Source organism: Nicotiana tabacum, chromosome 19 (genome assembly GCF_000715075.1).
Source record: "Nicotiana tabacum cultivar K326 chromosome 19, ASM71507v2, whole genome shotgun sequence".
In the NCBI taxonomy this organism is placed as follows: Eukaryota; Viridiplantae; Streptophyta; class Magnoliopsida; order Solanales; family Solanaceae; genus Nicotiana; species Nicotiana tabacum.
The window spans coordinates 150,232,633-150,250,737 of NC_134098.1; the positions used below are offsets into that span (position 1 = coordinate 150,232,633).

The window sequence follows — 18,105 nt, forward strand, 5'->3', positions numbered from 1 at the left end:
TTCCGCATTTCTTGTTTTGTAGTAGAACTCTACATAAAGTCTTCAACTTCACATAATAATATTATTATTTATATTGATAAGTATTAATTTAAATTGATAAGATGTTAGTCATGTATTTGTACTATATTATCTTGGATGTTATTGCAAAAAAGTTTATTTATGTATACAAAGATTTTAGTAGTTTAATTCAAGATCTTAAAAAAATTCTACAATTAAAAAGTTGGCAGTCTTTATCAATTTTTTTATTTTATTAATATTTTATATTTTTTTAATACAAACTTTAATATTGTCTAAGAGAACAGATTTATAAAATTTATTATTAAAAAATTCTGGATCTCGAAATATACATCAGCCTCCTATTGAGTTGCTCTCGCTTACTTTCTTAGAATTATTCTACCTCGGTGTTTCATATTGCACTATACTAGTCTTAGAGTGTGCGATTTACGCGTGTATCCCATGTAAGTAGTATAAAACTTTAAAAAATTAATTTAAATATAATTAAACTTTGTATGTCTTACATGCAATTATTAAGTGTCATTCAATAGTATTTTTAGAATTTGATATTGAATTAAAGAGATTATGAATTTTGGGATAAGTTATATCTAATATAGTATTTAGTAGGATTTATATTTATTTGTATTTGTATTTGGTTCATAAGTTTTTTAGAAGGAGTGTTTAATATACTATTTTATAACCAGAATCAAACATAAATTTTCACAAAAAGTCTTCTCTATATTTCTCCTTTTTATCTCTATTAAGAGAATTAAGTTATATAAAATTAATTAGTTTTAATTCTATAATCACTTATAAATCTATAATTAAGAATAAAAAAGATCGAAGGAGTGCCGACCTATATTACCAGATATTTAATATTAGAACTTATATGATTTAAAGAAGGTTTTAATGTACAAAATTTAGTTGATTTAAAACTTGTAGTCATTAAGTATATATTTTTTTTAAAATTACATAATAAATATCATTGAAATATGTTTCAGTTATAAAATAAATTTTAATATCAAACATATAAGTTCTTGAATATAATAAATGTTAATAGCAAGGTTAATTTTTTTTAAAAAAAAACAGAGAAACACAATATAAGGGCCAAGGAATTTAAAGTAAAATCAAGTAAAAATAAGAGAGATATTAAAAACCAGATGAGAAAGTATTCATTAAATATTAGGAGTAAAAGATAATACATTTATAATGAGTAAACAGAGAAAACATACTTTTATTTATAATATACTCAATTTCAATTACTATTATTTATTACGTACTCATTTCCATACAAAACTCTTTACATAAATATTTGATCAACTTATTCTTTATCATGAATTCAGGATAACGATAGTCCGAAAAATAAAAGAAGAAAAAATTATATACGACTTACAATAAACGAGATCAATATCGAATTCAATTTGATTCTTTCAACCCTTTATTTACCGTTCAGATTCCACACCATAAAGAAAGTATAGGTTATCGGAGGTTTCATAGGTTAGATTTTATATTATTGTGCTTTATCTTATACTAGATAAGTTTCGCTCGTATTTTACAGGCCCAACAATTTTAGTTTTGATATAATTCGTTTGTATGTTGGATATTGGTGCATTCCCTAATTCCTAATAGTAATACATTTTGCTATTGTCTTTGTTTTAAAGAGCTTGTTTTATTTCTTCCAATTTCGAGCAAAGGTTTATACTGAATACACTTAATAGGAAATTAAATTTCAGTAGCTTTGTCCTAGAGCAGTAAGAATAATCATGGAAGCAACTTTTTTTCCTCGATTGTTCCTCCCTAATTTATTTTTAGGTTTTGCTGTTTTTTTGGGGGGTTTACTTTTTTTTTCTCTCCATTCTTTTTAACATCTCCCTTTTCTTTTCCTAGGACCCTCCCAATTAACAACTTAACATAAATATAATGGGAAATACTTTTTTCACTTTACACTTATATATTTTGAAAAAAAATGAAAGTTATAAATTACCAGTTTGCTTCGTTTAACTGAAACTTTTCCAACTAAATATATATTAAGATAGATTTTGGAACCCATATAGAGCTTATTGAACAAACAAATGTATGAAGAAAGTTTCTTTTGCTCTTTTATTTAATTGGAGTTTCAATATATTATCCGAAAAATTCTTCAAATCCAAATTAAAATGTACATTGATTGAACTTCCCTTTCTAGACTAATCAAATCTTGCTTATGCCTTTCTTCACCAAAAATATTCGATATTCAAGAAACTTCAAAAGTATAATAATAAGCTACAAGTTTTTTTGCATTAATAAATAAATAAGTAATGAACTTAATTAAATGTAAACATAACCTCGACAATCTAAAAATCAGATTCTAATATCGAAATGCTTGTAAGCTTTCTTTCAAAATAAGATCGTACAAAATATATTGAAAATTTTAACAAACATAATTTATTATTATAAACATAAATTAATGAGTTGAGTTTAACGAAAGGAAGGAGGATTTATATCGTCGACCCCAACTTATTTGGAACTGAGGTATAATATTTGTTATTGTTATTATTGCGGTAAATTTTTCTTGTCCTTTAAAATGCATGTTATGAAATGATATTTTTCTCTCTTTTCTTACTTTAGCTGGAATCTTTTTAGTCTAATTTGTATTATGCTAAAAGAATTGAGTTAAAAAACTCTTTAATTGGTGATTATTAACCAAATTTTTTGCTAAACTAAGTAAGACATTGATTAGTTATGTTCGTTTTTATGATGATACTAAATTTAAGTTAATTCGTAAATAAGCATACTAATTAATTAAAATTTTGAACCTCTAGTATAACAAAGTAACATTTGAATAATAAAATTAGCTTTGTTAACATATGAAATCGCTTGGGAAGCAGGTTAGGTTCGTCATTTCTTACCACGGGTGGTGCCGTCTGCGTCTGTTCAGTGTTCATCCACTTTCTTTCTCCTCTTTTGATCTCAAGTTTACCGATTTTGCTGCTACTTCCGACATCACCGTTTAATCGGAGCTCTTTATACTTATTTTGGTAATTATTTGGGTCCTTCTTTGGTTTGATTTTGTTTCCCTTATTGTCCTCTGAATGAATACGTCTTTTATGATTTCTGTAATTTGTAGTTTTTATTGGAGTAATTTTTCTATTCAGTGTATACCGGGGGGTAGTTACATAGAAAAGGAAAAACTAATCTGTCTTGATTCATTCTCTTTTTTCTGGTTGGAAAAAGGAACATAGGAGGTGTGAGAAAAAGGGAGCTTTGGGATGTTCAATTCAATTACTTCTAGGGTAAAACAATAAGTAGATTTTAGTCACAGCCGTGAAATCACCTAATATGATTTTCTTAAAAACTGCACCATTCAGACCAAATTCGAGGTGTCTATCAAGTCAGTACTGAATTTTTTTATCAGTATTCAATCAGTTTATTTGGCATTATTTAAGTTCTTTATCGATTTCGCAGCGATATTCTGCTATTTCCGAGACCATCTATTAATCGAAGTTCTCCGCACCTTCCCGTTCTGTTAAAGTAGAATTAGTCCAAAAGTAACTAGAACTGGGTCTGACAGATGGAGAAAACCTTTTATTTTGGATTACAAATTCTTGTCCAAGCTGGATTATACTTCTTCTTAAGGGCCTATATGAATGTTCTCAAAAGCAAATTTATTATTCTCTTTGCCCTTTTCCCGTACCTAGCTAGGAAATAATGGTGAATTAGTCAGAACTTCCATTCGAGCTACTTGTTACAATAGTGAAGCGTGTTACAGTTTCATTTATATACATATAAATTGATAGATATAGGTTATATTATATTTTCTTATTTTATGAATGCTTTTTGCCAACGGCTAATCACTTTGTGTTAATGTTTCTGATAATAAAGCTCTTACTACAGTTGAATAATTCCCCCTTCTAAAATGGTTTATGGAGGGTGAAAACTGAAAATAAAAATACATAGTGAGGCAAATACGACTTTTTAAATAGATTAGGGGCTTCCGAGTTTACCATATTTTTCTTTTCTTCTCTTAACACAGCCATCAACGTTTCTACCGGGGAATTCAGCAAACCTTTCAGATGAGTTCAGAAAAGCAACCACGACGAGTATCATGCGCCCCTTACTTTGATGCCCTCTGGTTCTGCTACTGTATGTTGCCTTTCCCCTTAGATTTATTCATTTGTTCCCCGCATTTTAAAAAGAAAATAATTTATAAGCTCTAATCTTTATTTGTGTGGCTTGAGTTGTATCTTTGTTTGCATCAATCTTTTGCTTGATTTATATATTTTCACAGTATTTAATTGCTTCTATTCTTAATCAAATCATTCCTTTCTTATCTCATAACTAAAATAGGCTTAGGGTGCTGGGGTTTCTGTTAAAGGTATCAAAATCCTCTTAATCATGACTTAATAATAGTAACCAAATGGGGGAAGTTTGGAGAACCTAATTGTTAGGGATCACAATAGTTTTGTCCCTTTGGTATTAATTTTTATGTCGGGATTCAATTAGTCGATAACATTGTTTCGAGATGCCAATATCCACTAATAGGATCTCACCATTTGGTTATTTTAGATGACGAAAGGAGAAAAGTTGGATAGATGACCAAACAATTACAGAATTTCATTCAATTATCTTTTCCGTTGAAAGGATTACTGTTTGTAACACGTGAATGCCTTAAATAAGTATTTAGTGAATGATCAAACAAATGGTAGACCGAGGAGGCTGGTGAATTGTTTATATAAATTAGTTAGTAGCACGATACTAGCAAAATAGAGACTTCTCTTGGGGTTGTCAAAGAGAGCTTTGCAAGCTCAGGTTCTTCAAGGATCTAGACTGCTGTTTAGCTAAGCGGGGCTTCAAAACACAAGTCATGTGCTCATCCTTGCCTTTAGTAGCATTAGCCAATCCGCTGCAACTGAGGTGAACTATTGAACAACAGTATCATAGACTACTGGTAACTCGCTTTATCTGAAGTGATGTGAGTCTTGCTCTGTGATTTCTGAACACTTATGATATTGTTTGCTACTATTTTCAGTTTTCTCCACCTGGCCACCCTTTTCTTTTTGTTCTTCTTCCATCCTTATTAAGGAAGGAAATGCCTGGAAGCTTCTAAACTCTAGATTCCGAGTAGAAGGTTCACCACCATACCTTCTGTTATGTTGCTGTTGTTAACATATTTTTTTTGGTTGTACTATCTAGATGAATTTATCAATAGCCCAAAAGGAACGAAACCAAAGTTGATATCACTGGGATTGATACGAGATCTGTTTGTCTTTTGTTCTTACGCGCAATTTCTTCATTGAGAATTTCTTAGTCTGATGTAGAATTATTTTGTGGCAGCTCCAGTCCATCAGGTGCAGCAGTACTATAGAGTTGGTGTCCTTGATAATTGTAGTCAGAAGTGGAGTGCTCTTTTTGATTGTCTTACTTTAAAAACCAAAAGGTCCTCTGAAGTGGAGGTACAGTGCTCTCTTGCATCATAGTCTGGATTGTTTCACGATGTTCCTTTTTTCTTCTGACTTATTCAAATATGCTAATAGAGTAAATTTTACTTGTTGATAATAAACCTTGTGTTGCTTGTAAGATTACTTAAAGTCATAGATTTGGAGTTATTTTGGACATCATTGTTCACTTACTCGTAAGCTATGGTTGGTGGCTATGGAACAGTTTTTTTCTTGATGTACCATGATTGTCTCCAGCCGAACTAAAATCCAAATTCTGGGTGGCCTCTCCCCAGTTTGTCCGTTTTTATTTTTCAATTAACTTGTTTCAACTTTAATCTGCTGCTTGTGCATTGAATACTTTATTTCCCTTTTCCGCCACCGTCTTGTTAAGCTATTCTTTTAGACCAGTATGGAGGCTTGACTCAGAGCATGATGTATCCGAATTGATATATAGCTAGCATAGAGATCATCAGATAAGGTTTACAAACTGAAATATAACCTGAATAGTTATTAATGTTATCTTTGAGAACGGTGGTACCAATCTCAGATGTCTAGAAGTCTAGATTCATACAGGATATGCTACAAGGTTGCAAGGCTCCTCCTCCTGATTATGCTGATTTTTATTCAATATTTTATTCGTCATAGGTTTTCTACAATGTAGCACAACACTCGCCTGAACTATGTTTTCTATTGTGGCATCAATCAAAGTGATCTAATAAGCAATATCTGCTTGTTGCTTGACATTCTGAATTTCTGATAGAACTCAAAACCAAAAACCAAAATAAACTTATGGAAAGAAACGAATATGTGGAGAAGGCACATTGATGTTTTTCTTGAGTTATGCCTGTTACCCTTTTTGAAAGGGCATGTGGCGTGTATAGTTGGTGAGTTTTGAATCGTCCAGTAATACTTACTGTATGATAGCAAGCATATGAGAACCAGTAATACTTACTGTATGATAGCAATCATATGAGAAGCTGTTTCTTCACTAACCACCATAGATGTCCGTTTCTCCTTGCTAAAGAGGGATAAAATAGGAGAAGAGATGATAGCATGATTTGATCTTAGGAAGTACAGGTTTTACTCTGATCCTTGACCAATTAGATAACCCCTGGCGTTGACAGCTATCAATTATGGGACTATATTTTTTTATTTCAAGCTGTTGCTTCTGGAGTTACCTGTCATTTCTAGAATGGCATTTTGAGCCTTTTTCTTGATAAGTAAATATCATTTTATTCATGTAACAACACTAAGTTGGTGTCAGGTATGTACATTGTATAAACATCGAGATCGAGAGGGAGGCGGGAAGAGGGGAGGGAGGACTGGCGGGCTGGTGGGATGTTTCTCCTGAATTACATTTTCAAAAAGAATGAAAGGGTTCGGAGACAAGGGTCAAACCTTTTAATTTTAGGTCTCAATTCAAACATCGATTTCTATAGTTTTTAAAATAAAATTTAGATAATTAGAAACTAGTTAAAAAGTACTCTAAATTGCAACTTTTATATCTTAAAGGTATTTGAGGGATGTATCAAAAAGTTGTAGTAAAAAAAAGGCTGTTTAATTCCCCAAATAGTAGTAGTATTATATAAAGTGGAAAATAGGGAGTACTGTTCTTTATATCACAGCAACAAGTGTGTGCTAGCTATATACAGTGAGGAAGCTCAATTTCTTATTGAGGTTGGGAATTGATAAAGTCAAATAAAGATTCTTTTATGAGCATTGTTCATTGTACAGCAAAACAACCAAAAGATACAAGCATATGTATTTGAAACTGCTTTATGTTCAAAGGACTGCTTGGTTCTCTCCTTCCAAACAACCCAAAAAATTACTTGCACAAATACTGTCCTGTATGCTTCAACTTTCCTTGTTTCATTTGCTCCCTGACACTCTGTTCCTACCTGTCTAGATACTGTTGGCTGTCTTTGGCATTGTCAATTTCAAAGGTTTAGAAGTAGGTTTCACAATTGTGTAGCAATCTAGCAACACAGAATAGATGGTCTGTGTCTTCCATCTTCTTTCCACACATATAACATCTGTTGCCTAGAAGATTACCTCCCCTTTGCGGATTTGACTGAAGCTAACTTGGTCCAAGATCAGTAATTCCTCCGTCTCTTCTCCTCTCTTCCGTTTTGACTTGGGAAAATTCATAGAAGCTGTAAATTGATGAGCATTCTAACATGTGGAGAATTCATATGGGGTAAGCTGGTGAAAACTTTCTTCTTCATGAGTTGTCACTACAAATGTACATGGTGATGCTGCAGACATTTAACCTACAAGATTCAATTCTCTAAACTTTTCATTCAAACTTTGTGCATTGGACCCGTAACAAACATTTTCATACTTGTTTGTTTCTCTCTCTGTCTCCTTTTTTTTGTTGAGAAATAGTGTAGATTGAAAAATAAAATCAGCATAAAAAATTCGTAATATATTTTGAACCTGTATAAAAAACAGGAGGCATTAAATAGAGATGAGAAAAAGGTAAGTATAGGATGAGGAATATAACTTCCTTTGTTTAGATGCATTGGCTATTGAATCTTAGGCTTCTCCAAATTTATCAACTCTTTGATTAGAAAAATTGTATGTCTGAAGAGGAGGTATACTAAGGAGAAACTTCTCAAATGGGGAAGGTCTAGGATACAAGGTTTTCTAATGTGCATCTTTCCTTTTTGACTTTATTGTTGTTTTAGGGAAATAAAATCATGCCGGAGGGTAAAGTTGAAAACAATTCTAATATTCTTATATTTGCATTTAATTGTTAGAATTCTGGAGATTGGCAGTAAAGGAGATTTTTGTAATGACATTAAACTAGAGGGTAAGTCTTAGGCTTCTCCAAATTTATCAACTCTTTGATTAGAAAACTTGTATGTCTGAAGAGGAGGTATATTAAGGAGAAACTTCTCAAATGGGGAAGGTCTAGGATACAAGGTTTTCTAATGTGCATCTTTCCTTTTTGACTTTATTGTTGTTTTAGGGAAATAAAATCATGTCGGAGGGTAAAGTTGAAAACAATTCTAATATGCTTATATTTGCATTTAATTGTTTGAATTCTGGAGATTGGCAGTAAAGGAGATTTTTGTAATGACATTAAACTAGAGGGTAAGTCTTAGATATTTCACAAACTATGGGAAGGTTAATTTAGTTTTGCCAAACCAGAGGTGATGCCTCACTTATTCACCCTTTTTCTTATAGTTCTTTCTTTCTCATCTGAAGTTTGCTTCACAACTCTGGTTTTACATTCTTTGCTTCAGCATGCCTTGTTGCTGCTATACTAAACTGCCCTTTTTGGTATACTCATGTTCAACTTTTTATGTGCTTGCCTTGGGATTAAACAAAAGTACTTACTATGGTATCATGTTATCCTAGAACTTTCCACTCTCTTGAGAATCTTAAGTGCAATTTACAGTACAGAAAATCTGCTTCTATTTGCAAGTTGAATCACAGTTGGTTGACTGGCTTAGAAGCTCAATTATGTTAGCAAATGACTGAATGAGATACAATAATAAATTACCTTTGGTGGACTCGTCACCTCCACTTTTTTCCCCAGATGCTGAAGTTTTAGCTCATCTTTTCCCTAAACCTTATTCCATCTCTCAGTTCGGTTGAGAACATTTCAGTCGGTGTTTACATGATATCAGGAAATTTGACTTGCATGACATTTGGCTCAGTTATAAAGAATTAAAAAATTTCTGATTAGTCTTTGAGAACCATTCTGGAAGTCAGTTACTCAAGTGCCATGCTTGTATTTCGGCAAAAACCAAATCGATCTAGGCCTTCAAAGTCGTCAAAGAAATATAGGTCTTTGATATGTTAAATACTACAAAAAAAGCATCTAACTACAGCTCCTAGGTAGTAGGCTTGTCCTTTGATTTTGATATCCATGCTAAACATTTATCCTGCATAGTGCAGGACACTTAGTGTGCTTCAAATCTAAGTAGTAAAAATTTACGCTCATTGTGCCGCAAATCTGTGTGATAACAGTCAATCCCATCCACAGTTGTGAATCTGATTGATAAATGAATCGGTATTTCATTCGCCAACCACATTCTTGACCGAGGCAGTTATGCTATGTCATTTGCTTCTAAATGGGGTCGCTGAGCTACAAAAGTTATCTTTTTGGTTGGATGCTTTTCTGAAGATGTGATTAGTTGATGCAGAGGCTTTTCTAAATTAGTTGCTTTTCCTACGTAACTGCTGCTTCCTGTACTATTTTGTTGGTTTTGTTTGTCATACTCACCATTAGATCTTGTGAAGCAGGAAATTTTGGAAACACGTGAGAAAGCAAAGCCTCACCTGTGGTCATTTCGAACCCCAGAAGAAGCCGCGTCTCATTGGAGAGAACTCTTTGACCATCTAGATGAAGAGTAAAATCCCAAAGGCATACCTTCTCCAGCGATCCCTTATTAGTTGGTAAGATCTTTTCATCAGACATTTGCCCAATTGATACGAGAAAGATCATTTTCTACTCATTAGAAATAATTCTCTTCCCATTGATTCATGCTTCAAACATGTTATAGAGTGCATGTTATTATCAAATTAAAGAGTGGGTTTCTGAAGAGGCACCAGTTTAGGAATGTTTAGCATAGGAATTTTATGTTGTAAAATTTTCTTTTTTAGTTTTGTTTTTGAGAGAGATAGAAGCAGCATGAACGAAATTTCAACTGTCTTAACCGTTGGAGCAAGCTGACCTGATCCGGATGAAATTGAGCTTAGCACAATAATATAAAGAGATGGGACAAAGCATTATTCATCTTTCTTTCTTTGATGTTGTTTTAGTGCCTGTACATGGTGCTTCTGCTAAGAAGAGAGGACTCTCACTGTTTGCTGAGTGACAGAAACAAGAAAATGTCGATTCCAATGTCTCCTAGGAGGCATCATGACTCGGAACCAAATATAGGGAAGGTCCTTAGAAATAATAGTCCTTATTACAGCAAGGAAGGTTTTGCTATGTCGTCCTTGTTTAGATTTGATACCCGATTTCTCATAAATGATACAACAATGGGAGGTCCTAAGACAGTCATAATCTTCATGACATGCGTAAGGGTTTCTCTATGCTGTCCTTGTTTTAAGACATTATGGCTTAGGGGTTAACCCTGGTAACAAAAAGAAGGAATAAATAAAACTCAGGTTCCAATACCATGACAACATACTATCTTTGTTCGATGGATAGTTCAGGTTGGGTGTCAATCATGTTCCACCAAGTTTTGGGGTGTGACAAGTTGGTATTAGAATCAGGTTTAAGTATGTTTTATTTTTGGTTTCCCACCCGGTGTCTGGTACCCGTATTGGAGCATGATTATATTCGGATTCGCGCCGTATTGTTAGGGAAGCGCTCCCTAACAAGATTTTTTCCATACGCAGAAATCGAACCCGAAACCTCTGGTTAAGGGTGGAGGAATCCTATCCATCCCATCACAACCCATGTAGGTGGTTCAAGTATGTTGTAGAGAGTCGTGAGTCATGTCTAATAGCAGAGGCGGTGTTAGGATTTGAAGTTAATAGGTCCGGGATTCTATTTCTTCTAAGTTAATGGGTTCTAAATTAATAATTTGTATATATTCAACGAATTTTTTAAGACAAATACAGAGTTTGGACCAAAGTTACCAAGTTCGGCCGAACCCGCGTCTGAAGCTCTTGCTTCGCCCCTGTCTAGTAGTGTTCTAGTTATGGGTATATCGTGTATCACACTTATATCCTTATATCTAGGAGTTTTCTAGTGCCAACCGCGTCCCACTCCAATTTTTAAAAAAAGATCATTATCTACAGTCGTATATGATGTGCTGTGCCTGTGATGCACCTTCTGTCCAAATCAAGTTTAAGTGGACCTTTGAAAAGTCAAGAATGGTCGCGTTGAGTTGAAGTAAAGAGAGTAATGTGAAGGGCTTTTCCCAAAACTTTGAATGCACAGGAGCTGCTGACATAATTGAAGGTCTAACAATTTTGAAAATCCTTATATTAAAGTGAGCAGAAAGGGTAATCAATTGAGAAAACGTGCCTTTTCTCTGTACAAAAAGGACCCATAACAAAGTCAATATGTTGAAGTCTTGTACTACTTCCTCTCCAATTTAGGTGTAAATCAATTGTGGTGGCTGAGCTGACCAAATATTAAATTAATTTTGTCTAGTCTTAAGCGCTTCTTTTATTACTACATTTACGCATGATGTAGTAAGTGAACGACGTTAACCAAAATTCAATATAGAAGTGATATATGTTCCATTTACATGTCTCAATTCAGCATCACTGTATTGAGACTCCTCAGCAGAGACCCTTAAAAACTCCATTTCATTACCTATTTACCCTACCACATTAAAAGAAATTGAAGAGAAAATAATAAAAAGGTTTGTTTCAGCATTTACATCTATGTAATTAATAATTAAAGTCATTTTTTTATTGGAAAAAATTCCTTGACAAAAAGAAAAGGAAGCTAGAGATAGCAAAAGTGTTATCTGAATCATTATTCGAAAAAATGCAATACACAGAATATTTTTCGTGCAAGTCAAGTGGAATCAAATCATAAGCTTATTGTAGGTAACTTATAAGAAGGCAATTAATATATTGCTCACTCCGATCCACTTTAATGTATTTTTTTTTGGTTGTTTTTATACTTATTAAGGAATTCATCTTTTAGCATTAATTAACAATGAAATTGATCATATTAACTTTAATTTGTTCCTTGAAAATATAACAATACTCCTAGGCTCTTTACTCCAATGGCAAATTTGAAAAAAAGAATTTAATTTCTTTTGATATCTGAAAAAATTAAATATTATGGACCATAAAAAAGGTTTAAAAAATCAATTAAAGTAGACCGGTGAGAGTATATTATAGAAGAACTTTTTTTACTAGAGCATATTCTTAGAATTTAATAACTAACACGGAGTTGATTCAAATGTTTTGCATTAATCAATGATAAATAAACTAAAAAACTTGTTACAAATTACCAAGACAATTTGTAGAAAACAATTTATTCTCAAAAGAAAAATACTGTGAACCTTATAATTCCTGTTCCTTCTTTTTGGAGGGTTGGTTGGATTGATTAGAAGCATGACTAGAATCTTTTCTTACTATTAAAGGAAACTTATGGATTGCTAATCAAGAAAAGTCGTTATTACTCCCTCGTTTCCCTTTTCTTCTTTTGCCAAACTTATCCACTTGTGACTCCGTGTGTGGATAAGGTTTGAACAAATACGTTATCTTTTCTTGGGCCCTCATACAAATATTTGGTCCAATTTTGTCATCAATGTAATTGTTTTTTTGTTTAAAAGAGAAGTACAGTACATATTAAGTAGCCTCCAAAAACATCAATGTGATTGTGAACGTGAAAACAACACATCAAACAGCCGACATGCTAATTAATGTTAATTATTGTTGTTAAGTCAATCCATAAGCTAATTATCATTAACTAGTTAGTTAATTTGCTATCATGAGATCACTCCGACCCCTCTTAATTTTCTACTTAGAAAAAATGTTTCATTTCTTTTTTATTACGTATGACTTTTCTATTGACATTTAACATTCATTTGATTAGAAGGAACATGTTACTACTTACTCATACCATTAATTTCTGAACTTAGTTTTGCGTTCAACATAATAAAAATAATACCCCTCTGTTTCAATTTAGTTGAGATGGTTTGACTCGGCATAGAGTTTAAGAGAAAAGAGGGAGACTTTTGAAATTTGTGGTATAAAAAGCTTAAGGGGTAAAAGCTTTGTGGGACCATGACATTTGTGTAGTTATTTAAACGTCTCATTAAGAATAAAATAAAAAGTTTAAAGTTGAATTATTTCAAATTATAAAAATATATCATTTTTTTTTTAACGGACTAATAAAGAAAGTGTGTCATCTAAATTAAAACAGAAGGAATAACAACTTTGCTATCGCGCCACCTCAGCTTCTAAGTCTATCATAAAGTAGAATTACCACACGAGTAAAAAGTAGATCAATTGAATCCAATTCCAATTTGAAAATGGATGAACTTGAGAAGTCGACGATATTATATTCTTGAACATTTTATTATTTTACTTTAACTAATCAAAATATTATATTTTCTGAATTTACTAGTTTGTTGGTAAGTTCCATAAAACTGCTACATGAGTGAAGCTTCTCAGGAAACAGCAGAAAGAAAGTGCTTTGATGTGAGGTCATCTTTAATGCTTCTTTGACTAATTGAATGCCCTCTTAAATAAGTAACTGCACTCCCTGTCTCTAAGGGTAGAATAGTCCACAAGATTTTTCAAAAGATAGAGATGCATATAGTTGTACCAGATTTGAAACTTTATCTACTTCCATTAAAATATCATACCAGCCACGTCATATTCTAATCATATCAATCACTTCTACTCCCAGCATATCAAGCAACAATGGAAATACAATATACTACTACTCCTTATTATGTCCAAAATGCATGACCCCACTGGAGTGTTTCTATATAGAAGGAGTGCAGTTATGGTGCTTTTAAACGAGAAAGGAATGCACTAAGCTCCTGCTAAGAAAGGGTCATACCATATTGGAATTACTATAACCAATCTTACATTACATTTTCGCTTGGATCTAAAAAAGGGTCGGATCATATTGGATATATTGTAGCCAATCTAACATTGCATTTTCACAAGAAGCGTTTTCACGTCTTGAACCCGTGAAAACCGGAAGTGCTTTCAGAGGACAGTTATAGGGACATGAAATAATTCCAGATTCAAGATCTTAATCTCAAACACATGTTGCAAATGCAATTTAGGACTTGTCTCAAGCATGTTAGATCTCTGAACTAATGACATGGTCATATTCCAATAAACAACAGCATAATACAATAAGCATATTTGCTCTACATTGGAATTGCCCACTAGACTGTTATTAGTTCTACTCAATCTCAATTATACATTAAAAAAAGGAAAAATAACTACACTTGCTTTATTGCTAATGATACAATAAACCATATTTCCATCATATTGGGGCAGAAAGAAAGTAATTTACTCTCTTCCCTCTTCCCATCTAACTTCACCTATTACTATCTGTACAGAAATCAAGTTCATGTTGTTCCATTTGAACATTGCAGCTGTTTACTCGGGCACGAGCATGTCGCCTTTTTATCAGTCAATGTCTGCATTAAAGAAGTGTAAATTTGGTGAGGAAATAAAAATGCTGGTGGGAAATTCATGTGAGTGTTTGATGGAGAAGAGGCAAATTTTATTTTCTTGGTAGTTACCTGGACTTGTTTCTGAAGGTCTTTAATGTAATCAACTGCCAAATCTAACATATCAGCTGTGTTGGTTTGCTGCCATTTCATTTCATAAAACAAGAAAACATGTGAGTTCTTACCTTCTTTTAGAAAAACAGAAAGATACAATGAATTCTAAGTCACAAGAATCTACCTTATCCATATTTGGAAAAAGATCATGAAGTTTTTTCATCCTTTGACTAATTCGAGTCCGTCTCATCTAAAAATTGTCAAGAAGAAAAGGAAATTAAACCTTACTCCAACTTAAAATTAAAACAAGTTGTATGATAGTGTGCAGTTCAAGAATAAACATGATTAATTGGAAAGAAATAGGTGACAGGACAGAATTTTACCCTCTCTGCAATACTTCTTGGGTGAGTAGCACAGCCTCTTTTGGCACGGATTTTGCAAGGTACTGAATCTTGTTGAAACTGCAGGTATTTTTCTATAGCAGCCATCTCAGAAGATGTCTTAGGCAAGCTTATATGGTGAGTTAAACCAGAAGTAGTGAAGTTTCTTGATTCAGCATTCTGACAAATGAAATTAGCATTTATTAGTAAAAGAAACAAAAACAAGGAGATTAACAACAAATCCAGAAAAAGGAAAAGAAAAAATAGAATAGGTACCTGACTAGTCATTCCATTGAAATCATTAGAAAACACTTTGAGATCACCATCTCTATTTCTCTTTAAAGAATGGAAGATAGAGTCATTCCAAGATTCATTCTCAGCAATGCTAGGCATGAAATTTGAGGTAGACGATTGAGCAGATGAGAAGCTCATATTAGCCCCACTACTTGCTCTATAATTCCCAACTTCTCTCGTTATATCAAATCCTGAAATTATGCAATAAAGTTCTTATCTACCCATTCTTGATTACAATAGTAAAACTATATCAAAATAGCACATCCATCATTCAGTACATTTCAAATTCAAGAAAAAACAAAGCTTGAATCCCTCAAATCTATTCCCAAAATAACGAAAAGTTCCCTCCTCTTTTTACCTTAAGTGGTTGGGATCAAATCAACAAAGGCAAATTTTTCCTATTTTCTGTAGATCCGGAAGGGAACCTTGGAGCAACGGTTAGGGTAGATATTACACCCCTTAGGCTGCCGCCCTTACCGAACCCTGTGCAACACAGGATGCCTTGTGCACTAGGCGGCAGATCTAAAACTAGCTAAAAGTCAACTCCTTAAGTACTACACAAAAGTCACATAATCTACTAACCCAAAAGTTTAAACCAATCAAATCCTCCCTAAAAGCCAATCAACTTTATAATTAATCAGGAAAAACCAACCAATTAGCACTTACACATCAAAATTAAGCTGAAAAAGTTGTCATAAACTTAACCAACAAAAAGTTAAAAGAGCAAATGAGCATACCATTGAAAAATCCAGCAGGTGAACTGCTTTGCCTAATAAGATTATTAGAGCCACCACCATTTCCATTACTCAACCTCACTCCACTTTGCATTTGCACTCCTACACCATATGATCCCATAGCAGAAGAAGCAAATTTTATCTCCTCTCCAATCTCCTGCTTCATAGATGAGGAAGAACCAAACTGCAGCTGATTTTTGCTGATCTGATCATTCAGATCCCGAGTACCAGAAACTGTAACATTATTATTATTATTATTATTATTATTAACGTTGTTGTTGTCGTTGTTGTTCAACAAGGCAGTGAACATGGATTCAGAATCCGAACTCGAAGATCCATCATGAGTAATAAAATTTTCACCGGAATTATTGCCGTCTCCGTCAAGAATTCCGGCGAAAAACGAGCTCGGAGCTGACCTGTACCTCGTTAACCCCCCACCATTATTATTACTCTGCTGATGGAACTGTGATGACTGTTGTTGAAAATAATCAGAACACATGATTTCTTTGTTCCTTAAAAACTCAGTTTCCATTCCTTGTAATTCACCACCATTCTTAAAATTTGAAGAACTACCACCGCCACTTGAAAATAAGAAACTATTGAATTTATCCATTTCTCTTGAAATTGGCTCTGTGCTACTAAACATGATCAAGATTTTCTCTTTCTTTTTTTGACAAGAATTTCAAAAATCTGTAGAACAAAAAAGGTACAATTTTTTATCTAAAGTTAAGGATCTATGGATTCAAATCTTTCATGAAATTTAGTGAAGAAGAAAGAAAATAGCAGAAAATGGCATATGAGCTAGCAAGCAATTTATCGAGCTGATTTGATGGTGACTAGTGTGTGCGTGAGGACAAAATGACCAAAATACCCTCAGTTGACAAATTCGGTTACCGTTTTACCCTTTTTGTCTTTTTGGTTCAAAGGGAATGGCTTTAGGTTTATTTAATTAACCCTTGATTTAAGTTATCTTAATATATTTATTGAAGCTTACGAAGCTTAGCTTAAGGATAAAGTGAGATTAGCTGTGTCGTTGTCCTGTCCTCTTACAAACGTAAAAATGGAGATTTGGAGCGTTCTTTGAGGAAGAGAAGAGGCAACATGTGATTTATCATCGTATCATCACAACTTGTAGTTATTTGTACTTAATTTTACTTTTTATCGAAGGTTACCCAATAGTGAGACAAATAATATTGTTTTTCGAGAAATAGAGTTTAATTTTTAGTGTTTTGATGTAAAATAAATAAATACTCCATATATATATACTTTGAGAGGGAAAAAGTAATAGTAACCCTCAATAAGTATTGGTAAAGAAAATGTCGAAACTGATTTACGTAAACCTTTATGTTGTATCAACTTTTGTCTATCCATAATTAATCTAATCATTATTTTTTTGATGAACGGAGATTTTATTTTTATTTTTAATATTATGATGAAATATAACACGTATACGATCTTATCTTCAATCTAAATCACGTTTGTAAGATTGAGAATTTTTAATAGAAATTTCAAAAAATAAAAGATGCCAAAATTGAAAACTTTCCTAAGGAAATATTTGATTTATTACTATTTTGGCCAAGCCATTATTAGATATGGCTTTTGGGGCCAAAGTTTGTTGTGAATAGAAAGTTTCTTTTCTTGTTTTCCCATTTTATCAAACAAGGGTTGACTCAAAAACAGCTTACCAAACAAAATCAGCAGAGTACCTGGATTTAGGAAAACCAGGTAGGAAAACAAAGTTCATTAATCACATGTCTTTGCACAGTATTATTTTACAGAAATCCCTTCAGTCAAAGAAGGAAAATTTTCAAACTTTGACTTTTCATATCTGCAAACTTTTTTGGAATGGAAAGGGTCATTCTTGAAACCTACAAAAAAAAAAAGAGGGAAAAAAGAACAAGATTATATTGATACAAAAAGTTTACTAAGTAACTTAAAGCGACCAGTTTATATTTTCTCTATTTAGGAACTTTATAAAGCTGTATTAGAAATTTCTTTAAAATTTCATATCATCTTGAAACCTACATGTCAAAGAAAAATCATATGACTGAAAATGGAAATGGATAGGGGTGTCAATGGATATTCGAAAATCGACTATACCTAC

At 32.9% G+C, this 18,105-nt stretch overlaps 2 protein-coding genes across 2 annotated transcripts; one reads left to right on the forward strand and one right to left on the reverse strand.

The window, feature by feature from the left end:
- The first annotated feature begins 2,854 nt into the window (after nucleotides 1–2,854).
- Nucleotides 2,855–10,158, forward strand: LOC107820970 (uncharacterized). Its single transcript, XM_016647338.2, has 4 exons — nucleotides 2,855–3,011; nucleotides 4,007–4,116; nucleotides 5,308–5,426; nucleotides 9,666–10,158. The coding sequence occupies exons 2-4, from the start codon at nucleotides 4,047–4,049 to the stop codon at nucleotides 9,774–9,776; spliced, it is 300 nt and encodes a 99-aa protein (XP_016502824.1). The 5' UTR covers nucleotides 2,855–3,011; nucleotides 4,007–4,046; the 3' UTR covers nucleotides 9,777–10,158.
- A 4,002-nt stretch (nucleotides 10,159–14,160) lies between these two features.
- On the reverse strand, nucleotides 14,161–16,788 carry LOC107820969 (uncharacterized). Its single transcript, XM_016647336.2, has 6 exons — nucleotides 16,005–16,788; nucleotides 15,250–15,458; nucleotides 14,977–15,153; nucleotides 14,778–14,843; nucleotides 14,612–14,680; nucleotides 14,161–14,506 (listed from the first exon to the last, which is right to left on the reverse strand). Exons 1-6 carry the CDS (start codon nucleotides 16,645–16,647, stop codon nucleotides 14,435–14,437), a joined length of 1,236 nt encoding a protein of 411 aa, XP_016502822.1. The 5' UTR covers nucleotides 16,648–16,788; the 3' UTR covers nucleotides 14,161–14,434.
- Nucleotides 16,789–18,105: the final 1,317 nt, after the last annotated feature.

What these genes read in the sequence shown, in the direction of transcription:
- LOC107820969 (XM_016647336.2), bottom strand. Translation starts at nt 16,647, where the DNA reads ATGTTTAGTAGCACAGAGCCAATTTCAAGAGAAATGGATAAATTCAAT. An exon ending in TTTTTCCAAATATGGATAAG is followed by an intron (nt 14,681 to 14,777) that starts GTAGATTCTTGT and finishes ATGAAATGGCAG; the next exon opens with CAAACCAACACAGCTGATAT. An exon ending in ACCTTCAGAAACAAGTCCAG is followed by an intron (nt 14,507 to 14,611) that starts GTAACTACCAAG and finishes TCTTTAATGCAG; the next exon opens with ACATTGACTGATAAAAAGGC.
- LOC107820970 (XM_016647338.2), top strand. Translation starts at nt 4,047, where the DNA reads ATGAGTTCAGAAAAGCAACCACGACGAGTATCATGCGCCCCTTACTTT. An exon ending in TGCCCTCTGGTTCTGCTACT is followed by an intron (nt 4,117 to 5,307) that starts GTATGTTGCCTT and finishes ATTTTGTGGCAG; the next exon opens with CTCCAGTCCATCAGGTGCAG. An exon ending in AAAGGTCCTCTGAAGTGGAG is followed by an intron (nt 5,427 to 9,665) that starts GTACAGTGCTCT and finishes CTTGTGAAGCAG; the next exon opens with GAAATTTTGGAAACACGTGA.